General features: G+C 36.4%; 1 protein-coding gene across 2 annotated transcripts in view; it reads right to left on the bottom strand.

The window, feature by feature from the left end:
- LOC139959681 (uncharacterized) overlaps positions 1 to 26,400 on the bottom strand; it is a 53,999-nt gene that overhangs the window by 16,188 nt on the left and 11,411 nt on the right. The window contains exons 3-17 of one of the 2 annotated variants that reach the window (XM_071957476.1): positions 25,742 to 26,002; positions 16,262 to 16,396; positions 15,432 to 15,587; positions 14,421 to 14,555; positions 10,742 to 10,897; positions 10,133 to 10,273; positions 9,180 to 9,479; positions 7,997 to 8,311; positions 7,431 to 7,498; positions 6,638 to 6,893; positions 3,706 to 3,799; positions 2,779 to 2,861; positions 1,939 to 2,237; positions 1,659 to 1,749; positions 526 to 602 (exon numbers count right to left, since the gene is read on the bottom strand). In XM_071957476.1, the coding sequence (XP_071813577.1) occupies positions 526 to 602; positions 1,659 to 1,749; positions 1,939 to 2,237; positions 2,779 to 2,861; positions 3,706 to 3,799; positions 6,638 to 6,893; positions 7,431 to 7,498; positions 7,997 to 8,311; positions 9,180 to 9,479; positions 10,133 to 10,273; positions 10,742 to 10,897; positions 14,421 to 14,555; positions 15,432 to 15,587; positions 16,262 to 16,396; positions 25,742 to 26,002 (2,567 nt within the window). The remainder of the gene's footprint in view (positions 1 to 525; positions 603 to 1,658; positions 1,750 to 1,938; positions 2,238 to 2,778; positions 2,862 to 3,705; positions 3,800 to 6,637; positions 6,894 to 7,430; positions 7,499 to 7,996; positions 8,312 to 9,179; positions 9,480 to 10,132; positions 10,274 to 10,741; positions 10,898 to 14,420; positions 14,556 to 15,431; positions 15,588 to 16,261; positions 16,397 to 25,741; positions 26,003 to 26,400) is intronic. The other variant, XM_071957477.1, reaches the window with a different exon arrangement.

Below are 26,400 nucleotides of genomic sequence, written 5' to 3'. Positions count from 1 at the left end.
AAATTATTTGCTCCTTATACAAAGAACCGTCACATCCTTTGACATTTTATACTGTAAATGGAAAACATGGTTACATTAAAATAAAACCGACAATGGATGAGAATCTACTGGATCGATTGATAAATATCATCAGCCCCATGCAATTGCATGCAGACAATCTATAACCAATACCACTGTTGCCACAGCAATTATACATCACTAGATATATATGTCACTCATGAATGCAACCATGAGAGTTAGCAATAGGAAAACCAAAACAGAAGGACATTTTGAGCAAGAAAGACGCTTGGAATACTATCTGCAATGCTATATAGTTAGCATGTTCTCACACCATCTACCACCAGAGGAACTAGTAGAAGGAGAAACAAATATATGATGTTGCATTGTAGCAAAGACATAAAAACATGTATAATGGCAATAGATCCCCTTTACCCATATCCAATTGCACAAGCTTGCAATGAAGATTCTTCTTCAGGTAGCAAAAGGACTTTGCTGCAAGTACTCAGCAGTTTAACTGATATATACCTTTATAATGCTGGCATTGTAATAATCTGACTCTCGTGTGTTCCCAGATACCTGTAACTTTACTCTTGAATGATCATCTTGTAAAATGACACGATTCAAAAGGATAAATATCAACACAGTTGGATGAGCTGGTATGGGAAACTTATATGTAGACATGAACAATGTTCATGTTTAAATATTTGATTTGACCATGTAGCAAATAATGGAAACTGAAAACATGAAATGATAACTAGGTGTAATTTAACAAAATTACCATGCGTGAACTATGCAAAATACTAGAAAGGCATGCAGGATGTAAAAACTGAATGTAAAGTAATACATATTTTCCTCTTTTTAATAGACATTATCCATAGTACCAGGAACCTTTGTGGCCTATAAAAATATGATTTCAACATTGAAAACATAGATACTCTCTGAATTTTTCCAGATGTAAAATATGTGTGATGTATTTTTAATAGGGATCAACAACTGTTAATGTTAATACCTCAATTCTATTTCCTGTTTCCCTTCCTCAGAAAAACACAATGTGCTACATGTGTGTCTTTTAAGTATATATAACACTTCAGCTTACTGAGAGCTGTTATCATTTTTAAGAATATATTCCAAGTGATTGTATTTGAAATTGGTGTAACTTCTCTTTAATCTATCTTCATCACTTTTCAATACAGAACATTTGCCCAAAGTAACCAATGTACTGCAATTGTTCGCAGAAGGATGCATAAAGTATTTGTTCTTTGATGACAAATCAAATCGCTATATAGTTATATTCTTCAATTTATACTATTGCGGTGGAATCGTAACAATTCTCTGACTAATGAGGGGTATTATAGTCAGTGAATTCGACAGCAACATAATTGAACAATGCATACACAATACCACTTCTCATCTCACATTATTTAAATGGTATACACTGTTTCACTGATGACCAAACATTAAACACTGATCAAACATTCAAATTGGAATGATCTCTAAACCTTCATCTAACAATGAAAAAATAGTATGATAATTTGGCGTAGATTGCATTGTTTGCCATCATGTATGGGCTCGAAGAATATCTGTCACATGCAAAATTATTCTTAATACAGGCAATATATTCATAAAGAAAAACGGCATTAATATACAGAGGAACTTACATGGTATGATCTTAGAAAAGCTGTTCTTTGTTTTCAATTTTTCATGCTGGAGCGCTACAGAACACGGATGTTGCCGACTCCTCGGAAGAACCTGGTTAATAAAGACAAAGAGGTGGTGATCAAATCTCTTCACAGTTGAACTGTATATGAATTACAATGTACAGTTTCAGTTAGTATTATTTTATCATTAAAATAATCTCTCTCATAGTTACTCTTTACTTGAAAACTGAAGATAATTTTACACATCTTGATAATACATAATTTAGTAACAGATACTCACCGTAAACTCCTTGACAATATCCTCAATGACATTTCTTCTGTCTCTGTTCATGTAGTCCTGAAGTTCGGACACCTTGATTGGTTTTGGTGGTGCTGTCTTTTTAGCAGTGCCTACATTGATGTAGACACCTGCATATTGTTCGATATCATCAGGGTCCTCATAATCATTGTCTTTCACTCTTTTTTTAGATGCCTTTGATATCATTGTGGATCCAAAAGCCTCATACGTTGAACCAGATTCAACCAAGCTGCTAATTTTGTCCTTAGGTACTTCGTATCCTTCAGACTGCTCTCCACTCACTGGTTGATTAATATTGTGATATTGATATGGTCATTTTAACATATAATTTTTGTCAAGGGGTATATACTCATTTTAACTTTGACTTCTGTAGGCAAATATATAGCAATGTAAGGAAAAGAAAGTGATTGCCTCTATATACAATTGGTATGATGAATTGATAATTTACCTGTTCAATCTTATCAAATGGTTAACTTTATACATACTATGAGAACCAGGACTTTATCTTCTACTTCTTTAACTTCTACTGGAATCAAGATGTACAATCTATGTACCTTTGCAATCATGTGAGATGGATATTTTATAACAAGAAGATACATTCATGTCTCTGCATGAAAGTGGCCAAAATAAAACATTCATATCATAAGATACCCGTAAATAGCATGCGGCACATAAAAGCACATGGAAAAAAAAATAGTAAGTAGTCTTTCAAGAAACCTTTACCTGCCAATCATTTGTACCTAGCAACATAATGTATTAAATGTTAAAAAACAATGAAAAGAGAAAATTGTATGTTTCTATTCCTAATCAGCTGAAAAATACCTTGATCTTCCTTGTCGATTGCAATATTATTGGTAAAGGACGTAAGATCTGATGAAGATGGTGCTGCTTTTTTAGATTTTTTCCTGAAATAAATTCAAAAAGTGAAAGTAAGTATTTAGTGAGGGTGCAACTAACCATTAACATTCTAAAAACTAAATCTTATATAGACATAGACTCAGTAAATGTTACTTCTGTGAAAATAGCTAGCTTTGCTTGTAATGTAAGCCCGGTGTTGTAACCATAAACTGCAAAGATACGCATAATTTAAATTTAAAGAAAACTGGCTGTGGTTAAAAGAAGATTTCTTTCATCCAAATAAATTAAGTTAAAACCCAACTATATGTAAAAATTTGGAGATTAGTTTAATGAATCTCTCCGTACTTGGCTGCTAATCAATTACCAGCGGTTTTCCCAGACCTTCCTGTGCTCACTCAAAATATAGATGTAAAAATGTTTCATGTGAGTAACTTAAACGTATTCAATATGCCCAAAGTTTATCAAAGTTCACATGTTGTGTGCTTAATTTTACCAATTGTTAAAATGGAGCAAAGCTTTGAAATTTGTTGATGAATGTTGATAAAACTGACTAAAGTAGAAATATATGTCCACTGCTTGAATCAAGCCGGTTGAAGAAGGGGAACTAATTGTAATAATAAGATGAGGTGACATCAGCAATGACATGTAATCAGCTACTGTATTTTATGTAATAACAAAAGATTTATCTTACGTAAACTTAAATGTTTGTTTTCAGATTAGATGTACCAATTCTACTCATTTGTATGTACACAGTCATGCATTCTTGATGGTGGTTTCAAAAGACGAGAAAACATGCAGCCCCATTCGTTGTTAATTACATTAAAGTTATACTTATGGAAATATATACACTTAGTTTATCATACTTTCAATGCTCTTTAATTGTCTACTCACCTGTAAATTAACATACATGTGACGAGGATGATAACCAATGCTATAGCAAAGACTGTAGGAATGACAAATTTCACTGCAAAGTTGTTTTTACCATCTGAAAAAAGGAACAATATCTCTATCCTTTAAATGGTCCTTTAAATCTAGATAATGTGTCTTATACATAAGAGGAGCATGCATGAACGGATCATTTCTTGGTTGGTGGAGGACAATGAACATGTCCTTCAAGACCTGGGCCAATATTTTGTTGTTGTTGCTCTTTGTTGAACCGTCTGCGAAGCCCTTGTTAACTGCCGCAATAGCTGATCTGCAGTTCTTTGACCTAGGATCTTAGAAAGGAAACCGTGAATTTTGTGTCTTGTGAAGACCTTTGATGACGTGGACATGCCAAAAAATGGTAGGACGAAAAACTGGTAATCAAATCCCATGCAGTGGAAGGTCAGAAATATATGGTCTTCTCTCTTGATCGGGATGTGCAGGTAAGCGTCCATTAGATCCAACGAGGTGGCCCACGTTCTCTTTCTAAGATCAGAACCATTGAGCAAATTTACTCCATCTGGAATGACTTTGGTTTCATGATCTGTTTGTTTATAGGGTTTCAGTTAAGTATGAGCCTCCAAAGGTATGTTCCCTTCTTCATGACGATTGAGGCACTGTAGCAGAAGCTGGTCCTTTCTGATCGCGGCGTGTTTTGTCAAGAGATCCGTGATCTCCATTTTCAGTGTCTGCCATTGGTCTGGGTCCAAAGGATTTGGCGTGGTTTTATAATTGCCTGACAATGGAGGGTTTGAAGTATACTAGAGTAGCCAATGTTCATGATCTCCAGTACCTATAGAACTGAATCCAAAATGTCCCAATTGTGGAAAAACCTGATGAGTGTCCTCCACCGGCAGGGAATCCTGATGGGGTGGGCATCCCTAGGGCATTGTTGTTGGCGGTAAATCTGTATGAGCCTCTGTAGTTGCCGCGACGGTTTGCAACCCTTGTTCTCTGTCCTTGTTATAATGTTGCTTGCAATAGCTCTGTCTGCCCTTAAACTAGACTTTCGACCTCCCATCGCCTTTGGGAATCCGCTGGATTTCTGTCTACCGGTTGTTGCCTTGGTAAGTTTGAAGTCTCTCAGAGACCTGCGTCTTTTGGCTTCTTGTTGGACATTGGTATCAAATTGTACATGAAAGAGATCTTCTCTTAATAGTGGCAAGCGGCAATGTTGCTTCACCAGTGGTGTGGGCTAGCAGAGTGAATTTAGAACATCCGATCCGTTTTCGCACGGATGGTGATCTTGGAGAACTGGTCAACTTGGAGACTGGACCGAGAAGTGTCAGAATTGCCTATGTCTTTCCTGGAGATATAATCAGCTCTACTGATAGGATCAGGAGAGGACTTCGGCTAATGGTAGCATAGCTAATGCAAATTTCAGGCACACTGTTGTGGCTCCGTTAACATCCCATAGCGCCTTATTAGACCTGTGAGTCAATGTGTTGGTGAACTGATCCTTGACATTGAAAACCCTCGCGACTCTTTAAGTTTTCCTCTGGAAGTTTCCGGAACCATTGGTGGACAGAAACCTGGTTAGGACCCCTTGGAAAGCGAACCAAGGTAACTTGTGCCGTGAGATGGTAACGGTCTTCGTATTCCACGTCTACCGGAATCACAGCTGGTAAAGATTTCTTGAAAGCATTGACGTCCAGCTGTGAGACTTTCTCTTCAGGAATTGTTGGTTGGGTTATTTTAGGAGCACCAAATATTTTTGACTATCTGAGCCGCTCTCCCAAAGGTCTGTCTGACCCAGAAGCAGTGGTTACGGATGAGTCCGACAGGGGTAACGATGAAGAAGAGAGACGTCTTTTTCTTTCCATTCTTACAGCTATTTTTCTTTTGCTGTGAAATTAGGATTTCAGTCTCGAATTTTGTTGTTGAGACCGTTTGTAAATTGCGCTAGAATGGAATGGAGACTCCTTTTGGATCGTTTTATTCCTCATGAGATTTCTTCAGCTTCCCGGTCAGGACAGATGTCTGGGTCTGAACCGTCACGTTAACCACTTGCCGGCGGCAGCTGTAGAATCGTTGGCTCGCTGGCTTCCATGTCTACTGGCTTGCCAGCCTCATCTGGACTGTTCGGCATCCTGACTTGTCAGCTCACCGGTTTAACAAACCAACCATGGTGAATCAATGTAGTCTTAGAACACAGTTCGAACAAAGGATAACAAGAAGCTAATATATAAATATGGGAAATAACATTAATAACAAAACGTTTCCTAGCATGCGATATATATGGAAATAAAACATAAGGACACAAAATTGAGTAAACAAGTTTGGCTAAAAAAGTTGATCAAAAATAAACCATAGCTGAAAACTGTTCAAAAACGATGAAACGAGGTTGGTAGCCACATAGAACATAAGAATAACAATTCCACCATGTCCAAATCTAATGCTATCGATACAATCAAAACTGGACCAATTCAGCGAGTCTTCTGTTTGAATGGTCAAAAAAGGAGTCTTGGCCTAGATGACTGGTAGCCACACCTCTGTTATTTGAGCGTAGTATTAGAGGATAATGCATATGTATATGAGGTAAATAAGTGCGTGTTATAAATTATATGTTTTCACATAACCGCTTGCTTTTTTTGCAGATCAAATTTGCCAAATTACTAATCTATTAACAGTTTCAAAGCTATGAAATTACACAACAATAAAACTCTTTTGGACCTTTCACTATATGCATTTCGTTACGTATGTTTACACTCAGCAAACGCTATATTTTCCTCGTTTTGAATATTACGACTTAATACTCCTTTTAATTTCCTAATATACATAAAATGTAGTGACAATACTCTCAGTCCATTTGAGGTGACTGGCAGAAAGTTATCTTGGTATCCTATTGTACTTCTCTTTGTAAATTAAGGAAGGGAAGTAGAAAATAATAAAAATTTACCTTCCTGGGGTTTTGGAGTAGATGACATTGGAAATGTTACTGCCGTAGATGCTTCACTGAGGGGGCTTTCCTTATCTGTTGTAAGGGAAACCATGAATGTGTAATTCTCTCCAGGCTCAAGTCCTTCAATGATAGTGTACATTGCACTTCCAGAGACTGTAGTTACTCTCTGTGGATCATCACTACTACCAACCACCTTGTAGTAGATAGTATACCTAGTTATCCCAGTACTGCAAGTGATACCATTATCATCAACCTATTGATCAAAAATGGAAACATTCAATATTGTTGCTAAATTATAGTATAGAAGAAGCAGCATGATCTATGCAATAATTTAGTACTTACAACAACTTTATAGTGCATCAATGTATAGGCTAGATGAGTCAATAAGAGAGAAAGCTAAACGAGGCTAGAAGAAACTCGAAGAGAAGGGGTTGAGATGTGATGGGAAGGTTGGGTAAGACAAGGATGGGGAAGCTGGAACCAAAAGCAAAGAGAAGGGAAGCGAAATGAAAGGGAAGGAAGGGCAGGACAGAGCAGGGCAAGGGTAGGGCAGGGCAGGGGAGGGAAGGGAGAGAGGAGGGGAATTTTCAAGTATCTTCCATCACAAAAAGATTACATCTTTATATCCAGACACTTCCTTCTCTTGTACTTTGTATCCTTCACTGAGTAGCTCAATTATACCTGACTAGTTTCTTACTACATTGTTGAACATACTGCATAGTATATCTTTATACTGTAGACACTTTTAATATTCTTGTTCATTGACAGTATTTTCATATTTTTAGCATACCTGCCAAGTAATATTCAGTTGGTTAAAGTCTGTAACTGTTACCATCACATCTGTAGGATTAGTTAGTACTGTAAATAACAGAATGAAACAGAGGTAGAATGAAACAGAGGTCAAGACAAACAATGAGAGTTTCTGAAAGTAAGATACAAATGTGGGAACTTTCCTATCTTCAACATATTGCCATCACAAGAAAGAAAAAATATTATGGTAACTTCACCTATTGTTACTAAATATTATCCAGAATGCTATGCATATTCCTAATCTCTATAATTCTATGCATGGAATTTTCTGTTTTACATATCTTTACCAAGACATTGTTAAACCTGTTATTGGTATTTGTGTATGGTTCCAAACTGTTTATTATTATTGGCTGATCGGGGCTTTTTAACCTCATCACCTGCTTACTAGTTTGTCTGTCACCGAAACTGCATGTCATATTATAATTCCATCTTCATCACCATGAACATTTTTACGATAATGGTGACCTCCTTATAACTTCAAAAAACGAATATTCAAAATAAATTTGAATTATAACAATATTGATGATATAAATTAAGACAACTCACCCTCACACAATGTCTTGACAGTCGTAGGTGGACCCATAAGACCCTCACCCATATCCCCTTCCCTAACAGCTGATACACTAAAGACATATTTGGTATCCTCTTCTAGATTGGTCTGTGTGTACTGTAGCAGTTGACTGGATTCTTTGATACTACCAGTACTCCAGCTATCAGTTGCATTGTTCCTGTAGTACACAATATAACCAACCACTGGTGGATCCCCGACATCAGTCCCCTCATCCCAGGCTCTCCAATTAATGGTTATAGAGGTCTGGGACATATCGACTATTTCAGGCGATTCACTGATCATAGGAAGTTCTAAATGGAAATGATAACATAAAATTAAACGACACTAAAAGTGGATTGTGCAAGCCACTGAGTGACTGTTTTTTCCCCTTTTGTAAAATTCCGATTCTGTTAAGCAGCATTCTTTATGGTTGGCTATATAAATACTGCTAATTGTGAGGCTTGGTAATAGTAACACACAAATTGCTCTAAGGTCTTGTACTTATCAAGCCAAAAATCAAGAAGAAAAATATCAAACAAAAGTTATTTCATCACATCATCACCAGACTTGCTCAAGTCACTCAAAAATTCATAAAATGCCATATATTTTATGTTAATGTTATCATAACTTTTGAGATTCTTTAAAAATACATAAAAATATTATCATGTTTTTTTTCTGCACAGAGTAAAATAACTAAGAAGACGGAAAAATCATAGCCCTGTCCCTGTATAGTATTCTTTAGAAGTAAGAGGCAGACAATTTTTTTAAACCCCTTTTAGGATCCAACAACATGATCTATAATAAATCTCTGAATGTGGCACCCATATCACTTTGTTTTCTAAACCGGTTGATATATCTAATTGCTTTGGTTAACCATATAGTCAGCAAAAGAAGCAAATAAAAATGTTTGAAAATGTAACAACTTAAATTCAGCAACAATATGAAATCATACCTTATTAGTGTTTAGCTAAATGGTAAGCCCTTATAGAGCATTTGTTTGCCACCTTCAGTGCATTGTAATATTTGACATCATAGATAGTATCATTTAAAAATGGCAAGGGTTGCAAGTAAAGTACTTTAAATAATGCAAAACACACTTGACTTTGATCTTAGGAATTTGAACTTAAATATAAACAAGTATTAATGTCATCAATGTAAAACATATGACAGTTGTCTTACCATAATGAGACAAGGTTGTGTTTAGCCATGCAAACCCTGTACTGTGTTGTATCACACAATAGTATGTTTCCCCAGCCTGGGCATCAGTGGTTGTAAATGTTGATCCTCTCTGAATTAATCCAGCCCTACTGCTATCTTTGGTAAGGTTACTTGTTACCGGGAATGATGTAGAACTGAGACCAATAGATTGGGACAGGAAAACTGTGTACTTTGAAGAGTTCTGCTGTAACTCCTCAACCCAACATGTAACTGACCACTGTGTACCAGGATTTGTTTTATTGCCAGTAACATTAATAATTCCTGTAATGTTAAGAGAATAAGGCTGTAATAATTTTACAAATTATTATAAAAAACATTGTATTAATATCCATGATGTGAAATGAATGGATTATTTGTTCCTACCATAACTGTTTCATTGCCAAGCTGTGGTATGAGCTGGATGGTGTGACATGAGATATCGCTTCCTAACAATACTATCGGATGGTGTGACCTGAGATATCATTTCCTTACAATACTATCGGATGGTTTGACCTGAGATTTCATTTCTTAACAATACTATCTGATGCTGTTACCTGAGATCATTTTCTAACAATAATATTGGGTGGTGTGACCTGAGATATCATTTCCTAACTATACTATCGGCTGGTGTGACCTGAGATATTATTACCTAACAATACTATCTTTAACGTTTCCTTCTGAGGTGAAAGCTTTGACAAAAGTAAAAACTGGTATTTGCTAGTATGTTACTAATTATTCAAATTACTGTACAGAAATTTCACCAGCTGGAAGTCTGTATAATTCATTTACCGCCCACTCATCGTCCAGCCTGCAGGGCAAGAAATTGTGGAATATTAGCAAAATATAATCAAATACTAGCAAACGCACTACTGCATGGGGAAATTCATCCATTTGAGTGGTGCTCTTCAAGATGCTACACACTATCAACAAATTACCTTCTTGACATATGGATAGAGGTAAATCAATCCACTGATGCTTGCAGCATCCAACACATTCTCCTGTAACTCTATCACATGCATCAGAGTCACAGCGACACTCCTCTGAGCAATTATCACCGAAAAATCCATTCTGACATTCTGAAAGGAGATGCAACAATATTGAGGTAGAAGTGTCCGTGCACATACTTATATAGACTCTTGGTAATTTATCTGAGATGAATAGGGGCTTCTATAACAGCTTGGCTTAAATTAAGCAGGCATGTTACAAACAGAAGATAAGTGATTGGTACTCTGGCATTTCCCATCTGTAAATGGTACTTACCTGTTCAGATGAATTAGTGGAATAGTGTAGACTACTCACAACCAGTTATACCAAATCCGCCACCAGTACACGGTTGAACTAGAGGACATGGTATGAAGTATGTAAGTTCTAGCAAACCTGATCAGTTAAGGGATTAAAAACTTAAAATTAAGACATATAATTAGTAAAGTTATAGCTTTTTTGTGTACTAAATTACACATCAAATGGATCCTGCACTCTCTTTGGGTTTTAAAGAGGAATTCTCGTGGAATATATGAGTATAGACTAGTGCACTAAGAAATTACCTAGACAGGACTGGCCATTTGAATCCAACATTGAACCTGGAGTACAGCTGGTATCTTCACATCTTCCTGAAAGCTTATCACACACAGCACCATCAAGACACAGACATTTCTCTGTACATTGGTTACCATAGTAACCCATTGGACAAACATCAGGAACTATGGACAAATAATACAATCATTTCACTGTCAAGCTGCAGAATTTACGCATGTCAGCTTTTGTTTTTTATATTACATGACTGTTTGGATGATACCATTAGTCATAACATGGTTATTGATTCTTAATATGCGTGTTAATGTTTCCTGACAAGATCTGAAAGTATTAATTGTGATAAAAATACAAGAATGTTAACACTGACACACAAACACACTTCTTTCAGTGAATTTTGATGAGTTTCCTGTATGTAGTAACTTTAGCACCATCACATGATATCATCAACATACTCTGTCATTCAAATTTATGCTATTAGTTTGCATTAACATTTTGGAGACTGACATTAATCTGCTACAACAGTGTTATAAAACACATGAAGACTTCTAAAGTCACACTGTCTATGTCATCATTGTGAATTGTTGGGTACTAAGTTGATGTTTTTGCGAACTCTCCATAATTCCTTTGTACTGAGGATATGAAATAATGTAAAAACGATGCAAATAAATATGTGCAAAAGTACAGAAGAGGAAAAGATTTACTGTTAAGAGAGTTCAAACTCTGCCTGCCCAGCCGAGCACCCACCCCCTCCCCACTAATAAAAATAAATAATAATGACGACGACGATGATGATGATGGATGAATGGGGTAGATGGGTCACCGTGGATGTGATGGACTTATGGGTGGGTGAATGGATGGATGGATGGATGTTACTAACCTACAGACTATGTGCCCATTTCATACCTTTTTTTGTACACAGTGTTGTATATCTTTATTTGAGATTCTGAATTCGCACAAAACCGAGTATCAGAGGACAGCAAACATCTTTCAAGACATAATATTTAGCTTATTGTGTCGCGGCGCAAGACCACAATTTAGCACTAGCCAATTTATGCTGAGCCTATCATGAGATGAACAAGAAGCTTTTTAAACTGGCTATTCAGAACCCTTAAAATAAATGAGCAGCACTTTTTTTTTTAAATAAATCTAAGTACCATTACATTACGAACTCCTCATGTTCAATTATTGGTTATAAAATACTCTATTAAAATTGTACGCATTTTTTTTTTCATTTTGATTTTCAAATGGAAGTTAAATTATTTGTAAAGGTTGCGATACAGCAAGTGAAAAAATATCCCATATCCTGCATGTGTGAAACCTTTTCAAGAGTTCATCCTTTAGATCTAGGTAGTTTAAAAAAAAAGCAATAACAGCTCTAAAAAAATGAGACCAGGATATTAGTACAATGATACACAATTACTGCACTTATAACGTTGAACATTATAAAAGTATGCACTGATTGCAGAGCAAAACCATTATACCTTTTCTTCTCCTAATTTCAAAGTTGATTTGGCCTCGTACTGCTTTAACTAAAATATATATTTTTTATTTCACAGTTGTATATTTGTTATGTTAAGTAGTTTCCTACGGGAGTAAATGCAAGTACAGTTATTCAATATATCCTTAACATTCAACCTTTGGCTACAATATGTGACATACTCAGAATGTTTCGTAATCTTTTATCTTTTGACTACTGTATACGGTGCTACAGATCATAAGCTTGCTTATAAGATTTTACCAGAGTTTGCCCACTTGTTACCTCACTAACATATCACATTAACAAAAGCAGCAGAAAACTTCCTAGATAGCACCTAGTTAAAGACCAGGTTTGAAGTTCAAGCAAGCTACACACGGTGAGCTTTTCTGCATATACATACAGAAACTAAACACTTTCTTACTCCACAAACTGTATTACAGTACTGTAGATTATCTGTGATGCCATCATTGTACAAGACCTTTTACTTATACGCTATTATAATCTTCACGTTGAGTTATCCTTGAAGTGTGGTACATTTGGAATGTTTGCTCAGCTGTAAATAATGCCTGTTAAATTAATTGAACAATTCAATGTCCTCGTGGAAATATTATTTTCCTCTGTGGATAAGTGATAAAATGTTATTCAGCTTAATTGACATGATGACATCATTCATTCTGCATTGGCAAAATATCACCAAATTAATTCAATTGAGAATCTCAAACATACAAATTGTTATGAGGATGCAGTTTCAATTTAAAGGTGTAAACAATGCAGGGCTTGAAGTAACCGATGGCAAAAAGCCGTCGTGCCCATGCTGTTTGCCAAGGTGCCCTACGGAAAATACACCTCGCCCTTTATGTTTTGCCATCGGTGCCATGTACATTGCGAGTAGTACACTAAGTTACACTGTAGAGTAACCCAAAATTCTTGGGGAGATTTGGTTTGATTCATCCTTCGAAATGCAGTAGCTTGATTCGGCGATTTTTTTCACTTTCTCAAGAGTTTCAGGGGACATAACATACAATACAAACATTAATGTCGTTGTGATCGTTCTTATTCTTCCTTCGCAATGACTTTTCTCTTCGACATTCTTTTTACTTCGACACGTTAAGTCAATGGGACTTCTCCATTGAGTTTACGGGATGCGAGTAAAATCACACAGTAAAATCCCATTGACTTTATCGGGTGGAACTTGACTTGCTTGTGTCAATTTAGGTTCTGGTACTCAGCTATAAACTGGGCAGGAACGTTCATACAAGAACCTGTTAGTAAATAGTAACCTCCACTTTGGAAACGACATAAGTCAACGGTTAGTTGGAAAAGGTAGTGACGTATCAAGTCATCAGTCACATACCACGTTAGGAATAGGCGATTGATTACCTATATGTACGTAAAGGATTTTCAAGGTAAAAATTGCTTTGCGCTGCGCTATATAGTGTATAACGACCATGTGACCATTAAAAGTTTTTGGAACTTTGGATTCACTAAAATTGCGTAAGAATTGCGTGGACCAAAAATGTTGTCAGTGCCCTTCCTTTCATTCATTTTTGCGGTAATGCCCTTTCCATATGCAGTGATGCCCTTCACACAATTGGAACCTACTAATGGCTTTTTTTTTTGCAGTGCCATGTTTTAGCCTTATGTCAAGCCCTACAATGTCTAGTATTTTTTTTTTGTTAAGCAATAACCTTGGCCGTTAAAGTATCCTTTGATTAACTGTCTATTGTGCAAAATATTTTGCCATTGTAAGTTTCTGACAAATATCACTTGTGAATGAATTATTCTTTACAGTCAATTTGTCGTCAATTTCCATCAATTTAATCACCAAACCGTGACAAAGGTATTCTAATCAATGCACTGAGTAACCATAGGTGTACATTCCTATAGCGTGTGCGTCAAAAGACTGTATAAAGATTTAATAAGGAAGTGAAGGAGGAAATAAGGTTTAAACTGTTTGTATTCAGTCTGACTAAAAGCAATGCAAAGGGCTGTATAATATAAATGCATTTAAACCCTCTTTAGTGAAATGAGTGAAGGCATATTACTTCACAGAAATAAAATTGCAGGTTGACATTTTACAACAGCTCGCTTGACATAACCAAATATGTGTAATGATTGCTCTATACATACCTAACTACCATGATACAGTTGTTATCATGTTCCTTATAAAAACATAACCTAATTGATGGTTCCAATGAAAGTATACAACTTACTCTGACAGTTATTCCCACTCCATGCAGCTTGGCAGCCCCCGGTGTCACATTCACCTGTAAATCTGTTACAGCTGTCTTCATTCTGACAGTGACAATCTTGTAAACAGCCAGCCCCATATTGACCTGGTCCACACTCTGTAAACAAAACGATATGAGACTTGAGTGTTAGCTCTTTTACAGTTTATTAGATTTGGCTCATAGTGATTATTGGTATGATCAAAAGACAAGCAAAAATGGAATGTCTGTGCAAAAGTAGAGCGAACTATAGCAAGACACAATAAGATATAATATCATGATTATAATATGACTTACATTTTAGCCAAATCAATTTCAATACAGAGTATCTGTGCTATCCCGTCAATTGTATCCACAATTTAACATTCGCTTGACTAAAAGTAAATTTTCTTATTGCAATAAAATAACGTCACAAAGATAAGTAAACACAGCCAGATTGAGTAAATTAAGCTGTAAACTGAAAACATGTATCTTTAAAGTCCAACTGTCCAATTATTTCTTTGAGTCTCATTCTCTTGGTTTCCATTCTTTCAGTAACAAAGCCAATGTTTTCTCACACATGTTATATATTTTACTCTGATTATGAATTCTGTTAATATACTCTCAATTTTCTAATCATGTGTTTTGGTACTACCGTACTGCACCACTGATTTGATAAACAAATGGAAGCACAACATTTTGTAAACATGAATCAGGTGTACATGCAAAAACACTTGGAAGCAGTACACTATACTGTAATTGATTTACATACTGAAACATGTAATGAACTATGAACAGTCCAGTTAACAGCAATCTGCACTTTGTAAATTGTATTTTACATCTAGATAACCAACATTCTTGACAAATAGGTAAAATTGCAGTTTGAACTGGGCATGGATCATGGCAAAAAGGCAAATTCTTTCTAATCTAAGTACCATGGCTCACATTTCCACCACAAAAGCCTCTGGATTGGTTGAAACTCAGTTCCCAGCACACAGGCATCAAGATAATACTCACCCACTGAACAACTAAGATCTTTGAATCCAGAGTTACATCTGCAACCAAAAGGATCTATGAGACAAAACAGTCTCCCTAGGCAACCATCATCAGCCGCTCCATTGCCAACGTTACACTCAAACTCACAAGAATAGCCAAACTTGTTAGGACCACACCCTGAAAGAAAATACTTTTGCATTTGATTTACATTCAATGCAAAATTAATCATCATTTTCAGCGTTTAAAAGAAAAACCACACTTCGAGAGTTTAAAAAACTATATTCCATGTTATCCCCCGGTATGCAAAGAGAGATCTTCATCAACTCTCATGTGTTACCTGTGACACTTTTATAACCATTATCTAATGTTTAACTGTATCTAATGTTCCTCTCTTTCATATCCATATTTCAACAGTGACTATTTCGTAAAATGTAGTTAAAGTTAAACTAAGTCCTTGGGATTGTCTAGATTGCATTTAAATTAAATGTGGTGGTATTGATGGAGATCTTTGCATTTAAAAATTGATTTAGGCATAACAAAAATGACAAATGCATGTTGCTACAGTGAACCAGTCAAGTACAAGTCAATAACAAGATGACCTGGGATCCAAATGTTTGTTAACGTACCTTCACCCAAAAATGGATAATCTCTCGGGGAAAACTCCTATCAAAGGCTGGGGTAAGAACTCCTAACTTGGTGTATGGTTTTCATGAATTTTACAAACTCTTTTACTAAGTTTTCCTTGAAGGAATGGGAGGAGGCTTTAACAATATAGTGTCCCACATGGCCCCTCACACTCATGCAAAGAAAACCTCCGTCCAAAGAACAAGTTCACAGACATTTGTACAAACCTGTCAGACAGTTTTGTCCCATGAATCCCGGGGCACAGATACATCTCCCAGTCTCATCATCACAAACTCCACCATTGTAACAATTGTCACAGATACCGGTACATCCTGGTGGACCCCATCTACCAGAGCTACATGCTATTAATAGAAAAGAAACCCAAGGAGAACACAGTGAAGTAATTTGGGTGGTAGCATGTGATATTCCTTGTTGGTCCTTTTTTGGAAGGGTGGGGGTAGCGGTTGGGGTTGGAGGGTGGAAGTGGAGTTCAAGGGAGACAATTGTGCTAATTTTGTTTGCCTATTGATTTAAAGCATTGTTTATTAAAGGCATGTACAGTCAGCGCACCTCTTGAAAAAAATTGACATCATTAGTTTAATGTAAAGACTAGGTCACAATACATGTTAAACTATGAGATGAAAGTTACTTTTAATATAATGAAAAGGATCCTCCAAATTATAAAAACTATGGGGATTTTAATGGGTGCCGACCGGCCCGTATCCTACCAAACAAACAAAACATGCGCATACATAAGTGTGCCAATTTTCTTCATTTAAGACTTCTGGGAATACATCATACCAACAACAGTAGTACCTGGGCCCCTCTTCGCCTCTTTTCATTTGACATGGATTGATCCCTGTGCATGAAAACGTTGGTGATTAAGACCAAAATATTTGTGAGTTAAGTTGTAGACGCAAGTTTCAAGTTATTATAAACCTATCAAGAATATTACAAATTCTTAGAGGTGGATTCAGTGTTTGAAGTCTCAAACACTGTTTGATCGTAACAAGGCAGTTTCTGCCGTTCATTTAATATATTTCAATAGTGAAAGTATGTCCAGTTTCTCATGCACATATTTTCACTAATTATGGAGTATGTGCCTGAAGCAACATAATTGACAGGAATTTTTTTTCCGGCCTTTTCTTATTTAAATTTCCAGTAGCCTACTTCATAATTCACGAGCGTTTCATAACAGCCAATAAGCAGGAAGCAAGTATTGCGGCAAAACACTATTCAGCCCTTAAAGTAGTATTAGTAAACACAGAAGGGTACATTTGTAATTAATCTTCGCAGTATATAGAACAGCACATACAATAACATGGAATACAACCACAGTATATGGATGCAGCACACTTCATACGTAGACAGCAGTGCTTGAATGCCAAACTCAAGGATGGACAAATTTGCGAATGCCACAAAGGAAAGAAAGCGACATGTGCAGCCAACATTAGAAGTATGACACTCAAAGAGTGAGAATCGGAGGAAATTGTCAGATCGCAATCGTAAAATGCTGTCAAAAGGTTCTGATTCCAACGGACAATTGGCCAAGTTACTTCTTGTCAGGGTTAGATTATATTTGTGTCTCTGTCTCGGATGTAAATATCCACTGACCACTAAACAGTGGAGCTAATGAGTTTGCAAGATATGCAATTTATGCCGTTATCTTGTGTTTTTCATTATTTCAATGAAAGTCAGTAATATTAACATCATGATCAGGCATTAACTGTAATGTGTAATTGATTCAAAGCAATTTCATAATAACTTTCAAGTCAAAAAAGAACACAATTCCAACTTAAAGTTTCAGCAGAAGAAAATGTACATAGCATTATGATACTTGGGTCATATTCATGATCTCCCATGCAAGATAAGTTTATGTTTTGTCCTGTCTAAAGACCAACAGCAGGATTTGTGTTAATTGTTACAACAGGGATAGCTACACATACCATATAGTGCAACCAAGCTACAATGTGGATATCAGTTTGTTTAACAGATTATCGGACCAAACAATGTTGATGACTATGACATAATATGCTCTGTCCTGAAACCAAAGCAAAAGGTAGAACAAATCAAATATGTGATATCCTAAAATATTCAAACGCTCAATTATAGTTGGCATCGTACATGCGCATATGACATCTTTCCTTGGGGTGAAGCTACGCAATGGCATCCCAAAGGGGGACAAGGGCTCTCCCAATGTTTTGCCACTCCCATGATGAAGGTTTGAAATGTTGCAAAGGGAAGGAAATTTGTTTTTCTTCTACTGACTATAACTTACATATGTCTACCTCTAAATTCTGCTAATATGAAATCTGGAATTGATGAAACTCTCTGGTGCCAGTTTGCACTACCAGCACTCTCCCCCTTTCAACCGACCCCCCCCCCCCCCACACACACACACAAATGTTGCTTTTACTTTAGCTTTGTCACATCTCCTTCCAGCCCCCTCCTCCCTCTCGTAAGAAGCGACTGCAGCTACACCACTGTATATGATGCAGAAGATATGCCGTAATTAATGTTATACCAGTGGCATTACAATACTCATTGAGAATTATAAAGAGCTGTCTAGGCCACGTTGACACGTGCACACATGGTATTAAATTTTGGCAATTATTTATCCTCAAAATTTAATTTCTGCTGTATTTAATATGAAAGATCTGTGGTATAAGCCTAATGCAATACAGTTTATGGTGCTTTGCTTTAAACGGTCAGTTTACTGAATTACATGCACCAAAGGTACCCTGGATAGTTGGGTCATTTCCTTTGAAAAATGATCAGTATATGCAGGGCCGGTGTCAATCTCAATAGGAAATTTGGGATAGGACATAAATAGATATAACTGAAGGAGTGTGCGCCTTGCACACACTGCGACCCCCTTGGTGCAAAGCCATTACCTGGTGGGTCCAGGGGCCAGCCTTCGGTCCCCTGATGGGGTCCAGGGGCTGGCCTTAGGGATTAGACTTCAATTAAGAAAGAATCTATATAACATCCGGTTGTAACTTAGGGCCTTTATCATGATTATGAAAATTGAAACTTAAACCAAATACGGAAACATCCTTAAACATTGCACACACAAAAAACATCTTGTTATACAGATGTTTACAACATGCACACACATGGTATCTAAAGGGCATTTCTATGAAAAAGTGGACATGGGCTCAAAGTATAAATTCTGCAATGACATCTTGTCATTGGTTAAATGTTGTTGTAAACATATCCAAGTTTGTTGAATCAATATTATACCTTCCGAAATATTGATTTTTTTTGTAGAAATTTGCATATGAAGTGAAAGGAAGCTGTAATGCAAATTTTGTACACAAATTATGAACAGAATTGTTTTTGCTCTCCTAAGAAACTGTAGCGAATTTTAATCATCAATTTTAGAAACATTTGCACTTCACCACAGTTTGTTTACAATTGTCAGCTGATTTTATTACATCACCATCAGTTGCCTTTCAACACCAACAGACCAGCATTCCTTTTGAAACTATCTCTTTTGTTCACCACTGGTCAGCCTTTTCAACATTGTCACTGTATAGAATTTAGACCAGCCAAGCTCACTCTTGTTGAAATACCATAACTACTGTACCCTAGTACAGTAGTTGTTTTTTGTACCATGGAAACAACTGGCCAATCAAGCGACAGTCTAAATTCTAGCACATTGCATAATCCGGTAGATCTATACCATGTGCAGTTCTTAGTAGAAGGCTTCCACCAAGGAACAAGTATCTTCTGCTAAGACTCTAAGAACTATACTACTACTCATCTACACTATACATCAACTACAACAACTACTATTAGGCTTTCTCACATATTTAATTTGGGATATTATTTCTCACCTGTAAAAACTTTCTTCGCTTGTGTTATCCAAGGAGGAGTAAATTTAAAGTGTATTTTTGTTTGGACGCGTTTCTTCGGACAATTATATGGACATCATGCCTCCGGGCCCCAGATGATTTATTTTTCTTGGATTGCCACATTTCTAACAGGAGTTATTCATTTTCACTGGTGAGCTTATGCACTTTTATTTTATGTTAGGCATTCATATTTCGAATACCAACAATTGGTGATCCCGTTTTTCAAGTCACATAAGTTTTCATCAGTTTCACAATTCAGTGAATCTTTTTGTTTTCAACATGGATCCGCAATCAGCTAATAAATCTGCTCCTGATGTATCACATGTCGCAGCAGTCGCCTTAAAGCTAAATGGTGATACTGTACTGATTTGTTCATTTATTGCTTACATAGGGCACTAACTTCAGATATCACTACCAACCTTTTGAATATAAATTCCAAAATAATCTATTTTTTGCTTTATTCAAACCTCTATTAGCTGATGTAACGTGAGTTACCAAAATAATTATTTTTTCCCATACACAAAATATGTCACTATTAAAAATCTCATCATTGGATTTTGGTTTCTACTCATCATCCCTAAATGTAAAACAAGTAAAGAAATATTGTGCACCCCACTACGTTAAATAGGGTAGGTGATGCAAATTGTAACGTGAGTTACCATGTAACGTGAGTTACCATGTAACGTGAGTTACCATACAATATAATCATGCTTACAATGTAGACAATTATGCTACCAAGTCAAACTGAAGCACCAAATGTGGTGCGTAAACATGGCCAGAATATAATTGTTGGTTTTCACTGTTTTATAATCATTGTTAATATTTAGTGTTTACAAGGGTCCAAAAATCGGGAACCTGGAACCGGAGAGCCGTTACCTGTCATTATCCGGGTAACCGGAAAAGTATTACCCTTGTGTATCGCGATTTTCAGGAAACTACATTTCGGATGCTATACTAAATGAATTATATTCTGCAATGACAATGTTTTCATGTTCAAATAGGTGTAAGATAAGATGTAAAACCTTCCTCAACAATTTCTATTTGCTTTTGTTTCTTTCATTAACTTGTTAATAAATTAACATCACTACTAACATCGCACTGCCGCTGCTTATGTTTGCTCTCCCATATAAATATCCAATTTAGCTCTTTAAACAGTTTTTACTCCTACTATCTATTATGCAGGCCCAGGGTTCGCATTAGCTGCGGGATTGCATGATTCCCACAATTTGATCCAATTTGGAATAAACATTTAGTTAAAAACCACTTGCGATTATTATATTTTAGTAATCCCATCTATTATCCATTAGTAACATCTAGTAGATGTCAGTCTTTCCTTTTATGAAATAAACGAATGAAAAAATAGTAATTGTGAGGATTCTTTCAATTTCTTTCAACATGGTAGCCTAACACCACACTAAGTCGATGGGGTAATCTAGCCTAACCATCTGTTTATTTGCTGAAATTGTGACGCAGTTATAAGATATCTATGGAATACTATATTATTGTTGTTATCTTCGACCACATGGTAGCCTCACACCACTCTAAGTCAATGGGAAAATCTTGCCTAACCATAGACCTAGCAACAAAAAAAGTCAAACTTTGCATAGGATTCGGGTAATAAGTTAGAAACCGGGTAGTATTGCGTCAGGTAAGGGGTACCTGGATACCAACGATAGCAGGCTCTGTGTGTTTTTTCTGGGATCGATGGTGGTGTCTAACATTTCTGTTACACCTTATTCGAATCTAGGTCAGATAACCGGCATGAGACGTTTCTCTATGCGCGAGTCTTGACACCCTTTAAAGGGAAGTTTGATTTTTGTACATTAAGCTAGGCCAGATATAAGAAAACAGGGGCTGCTAACGCTGTTAGACAGTGAAAGACCCCATTCTCATAGTAACCCATAACCATATAGATACATCTATGAAATATTACTCTATACTATCACAGGGCCTCTTGAACCTCGCCACTTGAACACAATCGTTATCATTGATGTCAATTGTTTTGGCTATTTCCGCCAGTGTTCATTGGCTTTAATGTTGAATGATATGGAGCACTGTAGTGATTCCTACAGTATTTGAAACTGTAAATAAGTTAATAACAGTCACATTGTGTTACAAAATGAATACAAGAAGTATTTTTATTAAGGCTTAAACTATTACATAAGAATTAATAAGATTGAATTGTGTCAGCAACTTATATTTTATGAACTGTTTTATGCGTGGACAAATTGTAACGTGAGTTACCGTGACGTGAGTTACCGAGTCTTGCATCATTTTTATGCAACTGGACAATGATACAGGATTTTTTTGGCAACCTATATGTTTACTAGTAGGTAAGGTATAACTACCATATTTCACTTTTCTTTGAGTTCATTTAGTATGAGGACACTTTTTGAATAATATTTGTTTTCCAATTTCGGCGCTTTTAGGAATGTAACGTGAGTTACCGACTCTTTTTGCCTTATAAAATCTGCAAGAAGCATTTTTTTTTTTTTTTTGGCTGAGGTATGCCTCAGCATTGTGTTAACTACTGTAGCAGAAGTAATTGATCATACTCAAGTGTTAGTAAAATATATGGTACAAAAAGAAGACGAAAAACATCAAAAATGTAACGTGAGTTACCGTGGAAATGCCCTAAAGTGCATTTAAAAAACACTCTTTGGGTAACTGGGCAAAATTCACTTTATCGGATGCATACAGTAGCAACTACAAAATAATGAAACTTCAGGGCTGTAAGCTTGGTGGAGTCTCTAAGAGCAGTTCGGGAACAGCGAGAAACAGTATGCACCGTCCAAATGTTACATAGTGATGCTTTTGATATGAGTATATATAACTCAGGCCTTTAAAAAGAAATTTTTAGTGGATGGGTCATTTCCCAAAAGGTACCACCGTGACACTATCTAAACATGTGGCGTAGCCAGATCTCATGTTTTAGAAATTTACACTTAAAAAGCAAAATGTACATTAGAAAAGTTTCATTCGGTAAGATCACTCTGTAGAAATGTAGGACTTTATGTTACTTTTTAAGCTCTACTTTATGCATTTTATAAACATGTGATATGAAGATATGGGAGAGGGGTGGAGGGGACGGGGGGGGGGAAGAGATTAAATGAGCTGAGTGGGGTTGGCTGTGTAGGGCACTGTGCCGCAATATATTTTGTTAAAACATTGGGGCAATGATATAGCTGCTAAAAATGAAACTGATAGGCCCATGTGAAATCTTCTAAACTTTTAACATAAATATGTTTATGAACAGTATTTTCCCATTAGACTGTTGCCCTGTTAACACAGGTTTATCTTGGGAGGTCTCTACATGTATTGTTATCCTAACAAAACTCTTGAAAACCAAATCAAACGCATGGTCATCGCATTCGTGAAAGTGCATAGGCCTTTTGGCTAAGATCATGTGTAGCATTATGTGTTATTTGTAGGTGAATTGTGATACACACTTGACTAAGATCACAACATAACTAGGCTTGGGGTTGAGAGCGGATCAGTCGTTTGGATGTTTTTCATTCCCAGGTTCTTTCTTGTGTGACTTTTCTTAAAAAGTACCTCGTGTTCTTTTTGAACGCCATTCCTATAATACTAGCCTATAAGTTTGAGGTTGCACACTACTGACTTATGCAAACAGAAGAAATGATACGAACATTTTGACAAAACTGACTGAAATAGTGCATACTGTCCAGGTGTTCACATTATTGTAGCCCTACTTTCATTTAGGAAGTGGAAATCTCAGGGGGTAGCTGACCCCCCCCCCCCCAACCCCCACTAGGCTACAGCCCTGTACTTGGCATTAGCTACATTAATCACAAATAACTTACTTTGCATACATATGTACATAACTATTAAGCTAGGTAAAATGGTTAAAATGGTTATAACAACAACATGACTAGCAGTTTATAGCACCCAGGCTTAGCAGATAGCCTCAACGGTGTATGGGCTTGGTAAGCCATTTAATTTATGCTATAAATGAAATCCGTAATTCTTATTTCAATCCAGTTGAAAAGTTCTGTTTTTCATCAGAAGGTTCAGCAGATCATAACATGAGAAACACGATTCACTATGAGCCGAAAGGCCTAGTGACTACACCAGTCAGTCACTAAACCTAAAGGGTGGAGCATTTCATATTGTGTCCCCACCCTGCAGAAAGTGGGGGATGTGTTCCCCTGTACCCCCCCCCTCCCCCATGATTGACGCCCCTTAGTATGTGGGTCACTAGCAAATCAGGAAAACCAGTTTAGGCAACACTCAGCACGGCTCTGTGAGGAATAATGCCCATACAGTAGTTGACTAAAGAAAGATTTGAGAATAGATTAGAAATTGACAGTAGCAATCAAACTACTTTATTTGCATTCACACAGCACAAATATTGTTAAAGAGCTATTACTGTATGCTCTATATAAAATTTAGAAGCATTTCCAACGAGGTGCATATGTCATTGTGAATACCCTTCATGAATAAGTTGTGTAAATAAATGCATGTTTAAATTTTACATATTCATAAGACTCATTTTTATTCCTTGAGCTTTGACCTCCAGCGGTTGCCTTTATTCAGTAACATATAGTTTGATAATAGTTAACTTTTGAGGTTTGCGATCTATTAAAATGTTTCAAAAGTTGCTTTTTGCATCATTCAACTTTTGACCTCTGGACTTTCATTCAGAAGGTCTTCAAGGAAAAATTCACATTCATTGCACAATTCTTCCTACCAAAATCGAAGGTTATTGGTTGAGTTATTGAGGAGAATTTTTACAAACAAGTACTATTATTATCATACATAGATAATGACCTCAGATGCATGGAAACCTGGATAGCAAAAGTAGTCTTTTGCTTAACTTGACCTTTAATGCTTTTGTTTACCGTCGACCTCGCTAACAATAGCAAGCACATATTTTGGTTGTACTTGACATTCCTATTATACCTTTGTAGGCCGTAATAGTCAGTGATTCCCCTTTGTGTTAACTAGCAGAAAGTCATTATCTCATTCTGAAGATCTCCCAGACACAAGACAATGCCATGGGCACTTCCCTAACAAGTTTGGAGAAAATTGAAACAGCTGTTTAAGAAAGGTTTTTGCCACAAATTTGCACTAAAATTATTTATTTGACCTTTAACACTGTGACTGAAATATTTGATAGAGCTTGAAATACACATACATGTGAAGGTTGCATGTCGATTCAATATTCCCAATTGGATCTATTATGAAAGAAAATTTTTTTCTTTTCACTTAATTAGACTCAATTTGCTCTCAGAGACATATTTGCAAGTTCCCATCATGGGACACCTGCTTACCAAGCTTGAAGAAGCTGTTTGATAAATCTGGAAGATGTCCCAGACACACACACAGATGACCAAATTTTTACCCCATTCCAGTTAATGGACTTCGGGTCACACCTCAATCACCATATCATGGGTCACTCCTCAAAACTTGCTCCTCCAGATCATAAACTTTTCCCATAGCAGCCATATCGCTATAGCAACTGAAATATCCAGGATATGCTCCACCGACATACAACTGCACATTGTCATACTCTCTAGATACATTAATACAATTAAGGGATGAGGTGAGACAAAAGGCTCCATCTAACTTCCATTCATGAGCTTTAGTTAAGTGCTTTCTATAACCTTCATGCAACATCAAAAATATTGTCAAGACTTTCCACATAATCTATCTTCCATAAAGCAAGTTGAGCCAAGTGGATTAGCTTTTCAGATCAATAAGTAGCTGCTCTTAATCATGCAATGAATACATTAGTTAAACTGATTCACTATTGCTGGGTGGAAATCAAACATTATACCACCACCCATGAACTCAATACAGTAAGTATAGGAAATACATTATTCTTACCACGGACAATCAGTCTATTCAATCCATGGAGAGCCCGACCTCTTTGAGTGAAAATATGACACTCATAGAGACCATTATCACCAGTAGCAGCTTCTCTGTTTATGATGAAATCTTTGTCTCCATCCCTATCCATTACAAAATCTGAACCATTAATTCTCCACCTGGATTCACCCACATCAGACCACTCCATGTCTATCTGGACACCTGTATCTCCTGCATTAACAGTTTGAGTAAACTGCCCATTGACTGGAACAACATAAGCTGTAAATACAAAAGATTTGAAGATTCAAATATTGTAGATACTTTACATTTTCTGGTGATGAACCTTTATTTGCTATATTTTTCTGTGTTCCAAATTTAATGTCATAGCAGATTGGTTCTAATGCAATTTAACCATATCATGTTTACTGCAGAGTAACTGTACTGTACAGTTGTTATCAGGAAATTTGCAGCAAACCAAACAAAGTCAAAGGAGAATTAAACCCTAGAGTTTTGTAGTGTTCAAATTTTTCAGAACCAAATTATAATAATACCTAGTCAAACAAACATTTCCTGTATTTTCCAATTATTTTCTTTGTGCATTATGCAATGGTTCATATTGTTATGTTTCAATAACATGGGCACATTAAAAATGATGTTAGCAAAACACAAATACATTG

The sequence above is a fragment of the Apostichopus japonicus genome, chromosome 19 (genome assembly GCF_037975245.1).
Source record: "Apostichopus japonicus isolate 1M-3 chromosome 19, ASM3797524v1, whole genome shotgun sequence".
In the NCBI taxonomy this organism is placed as follows: Eukaryota; Metazoa; Echinodermata; class Holothuroidea; order Aspidochirotida; family Stichopodidae; genus Apostichopus; species Apostichopus japonicus.
This window is presented reverse-complemented; position numbering and strand designations above follow the sequence as displayed.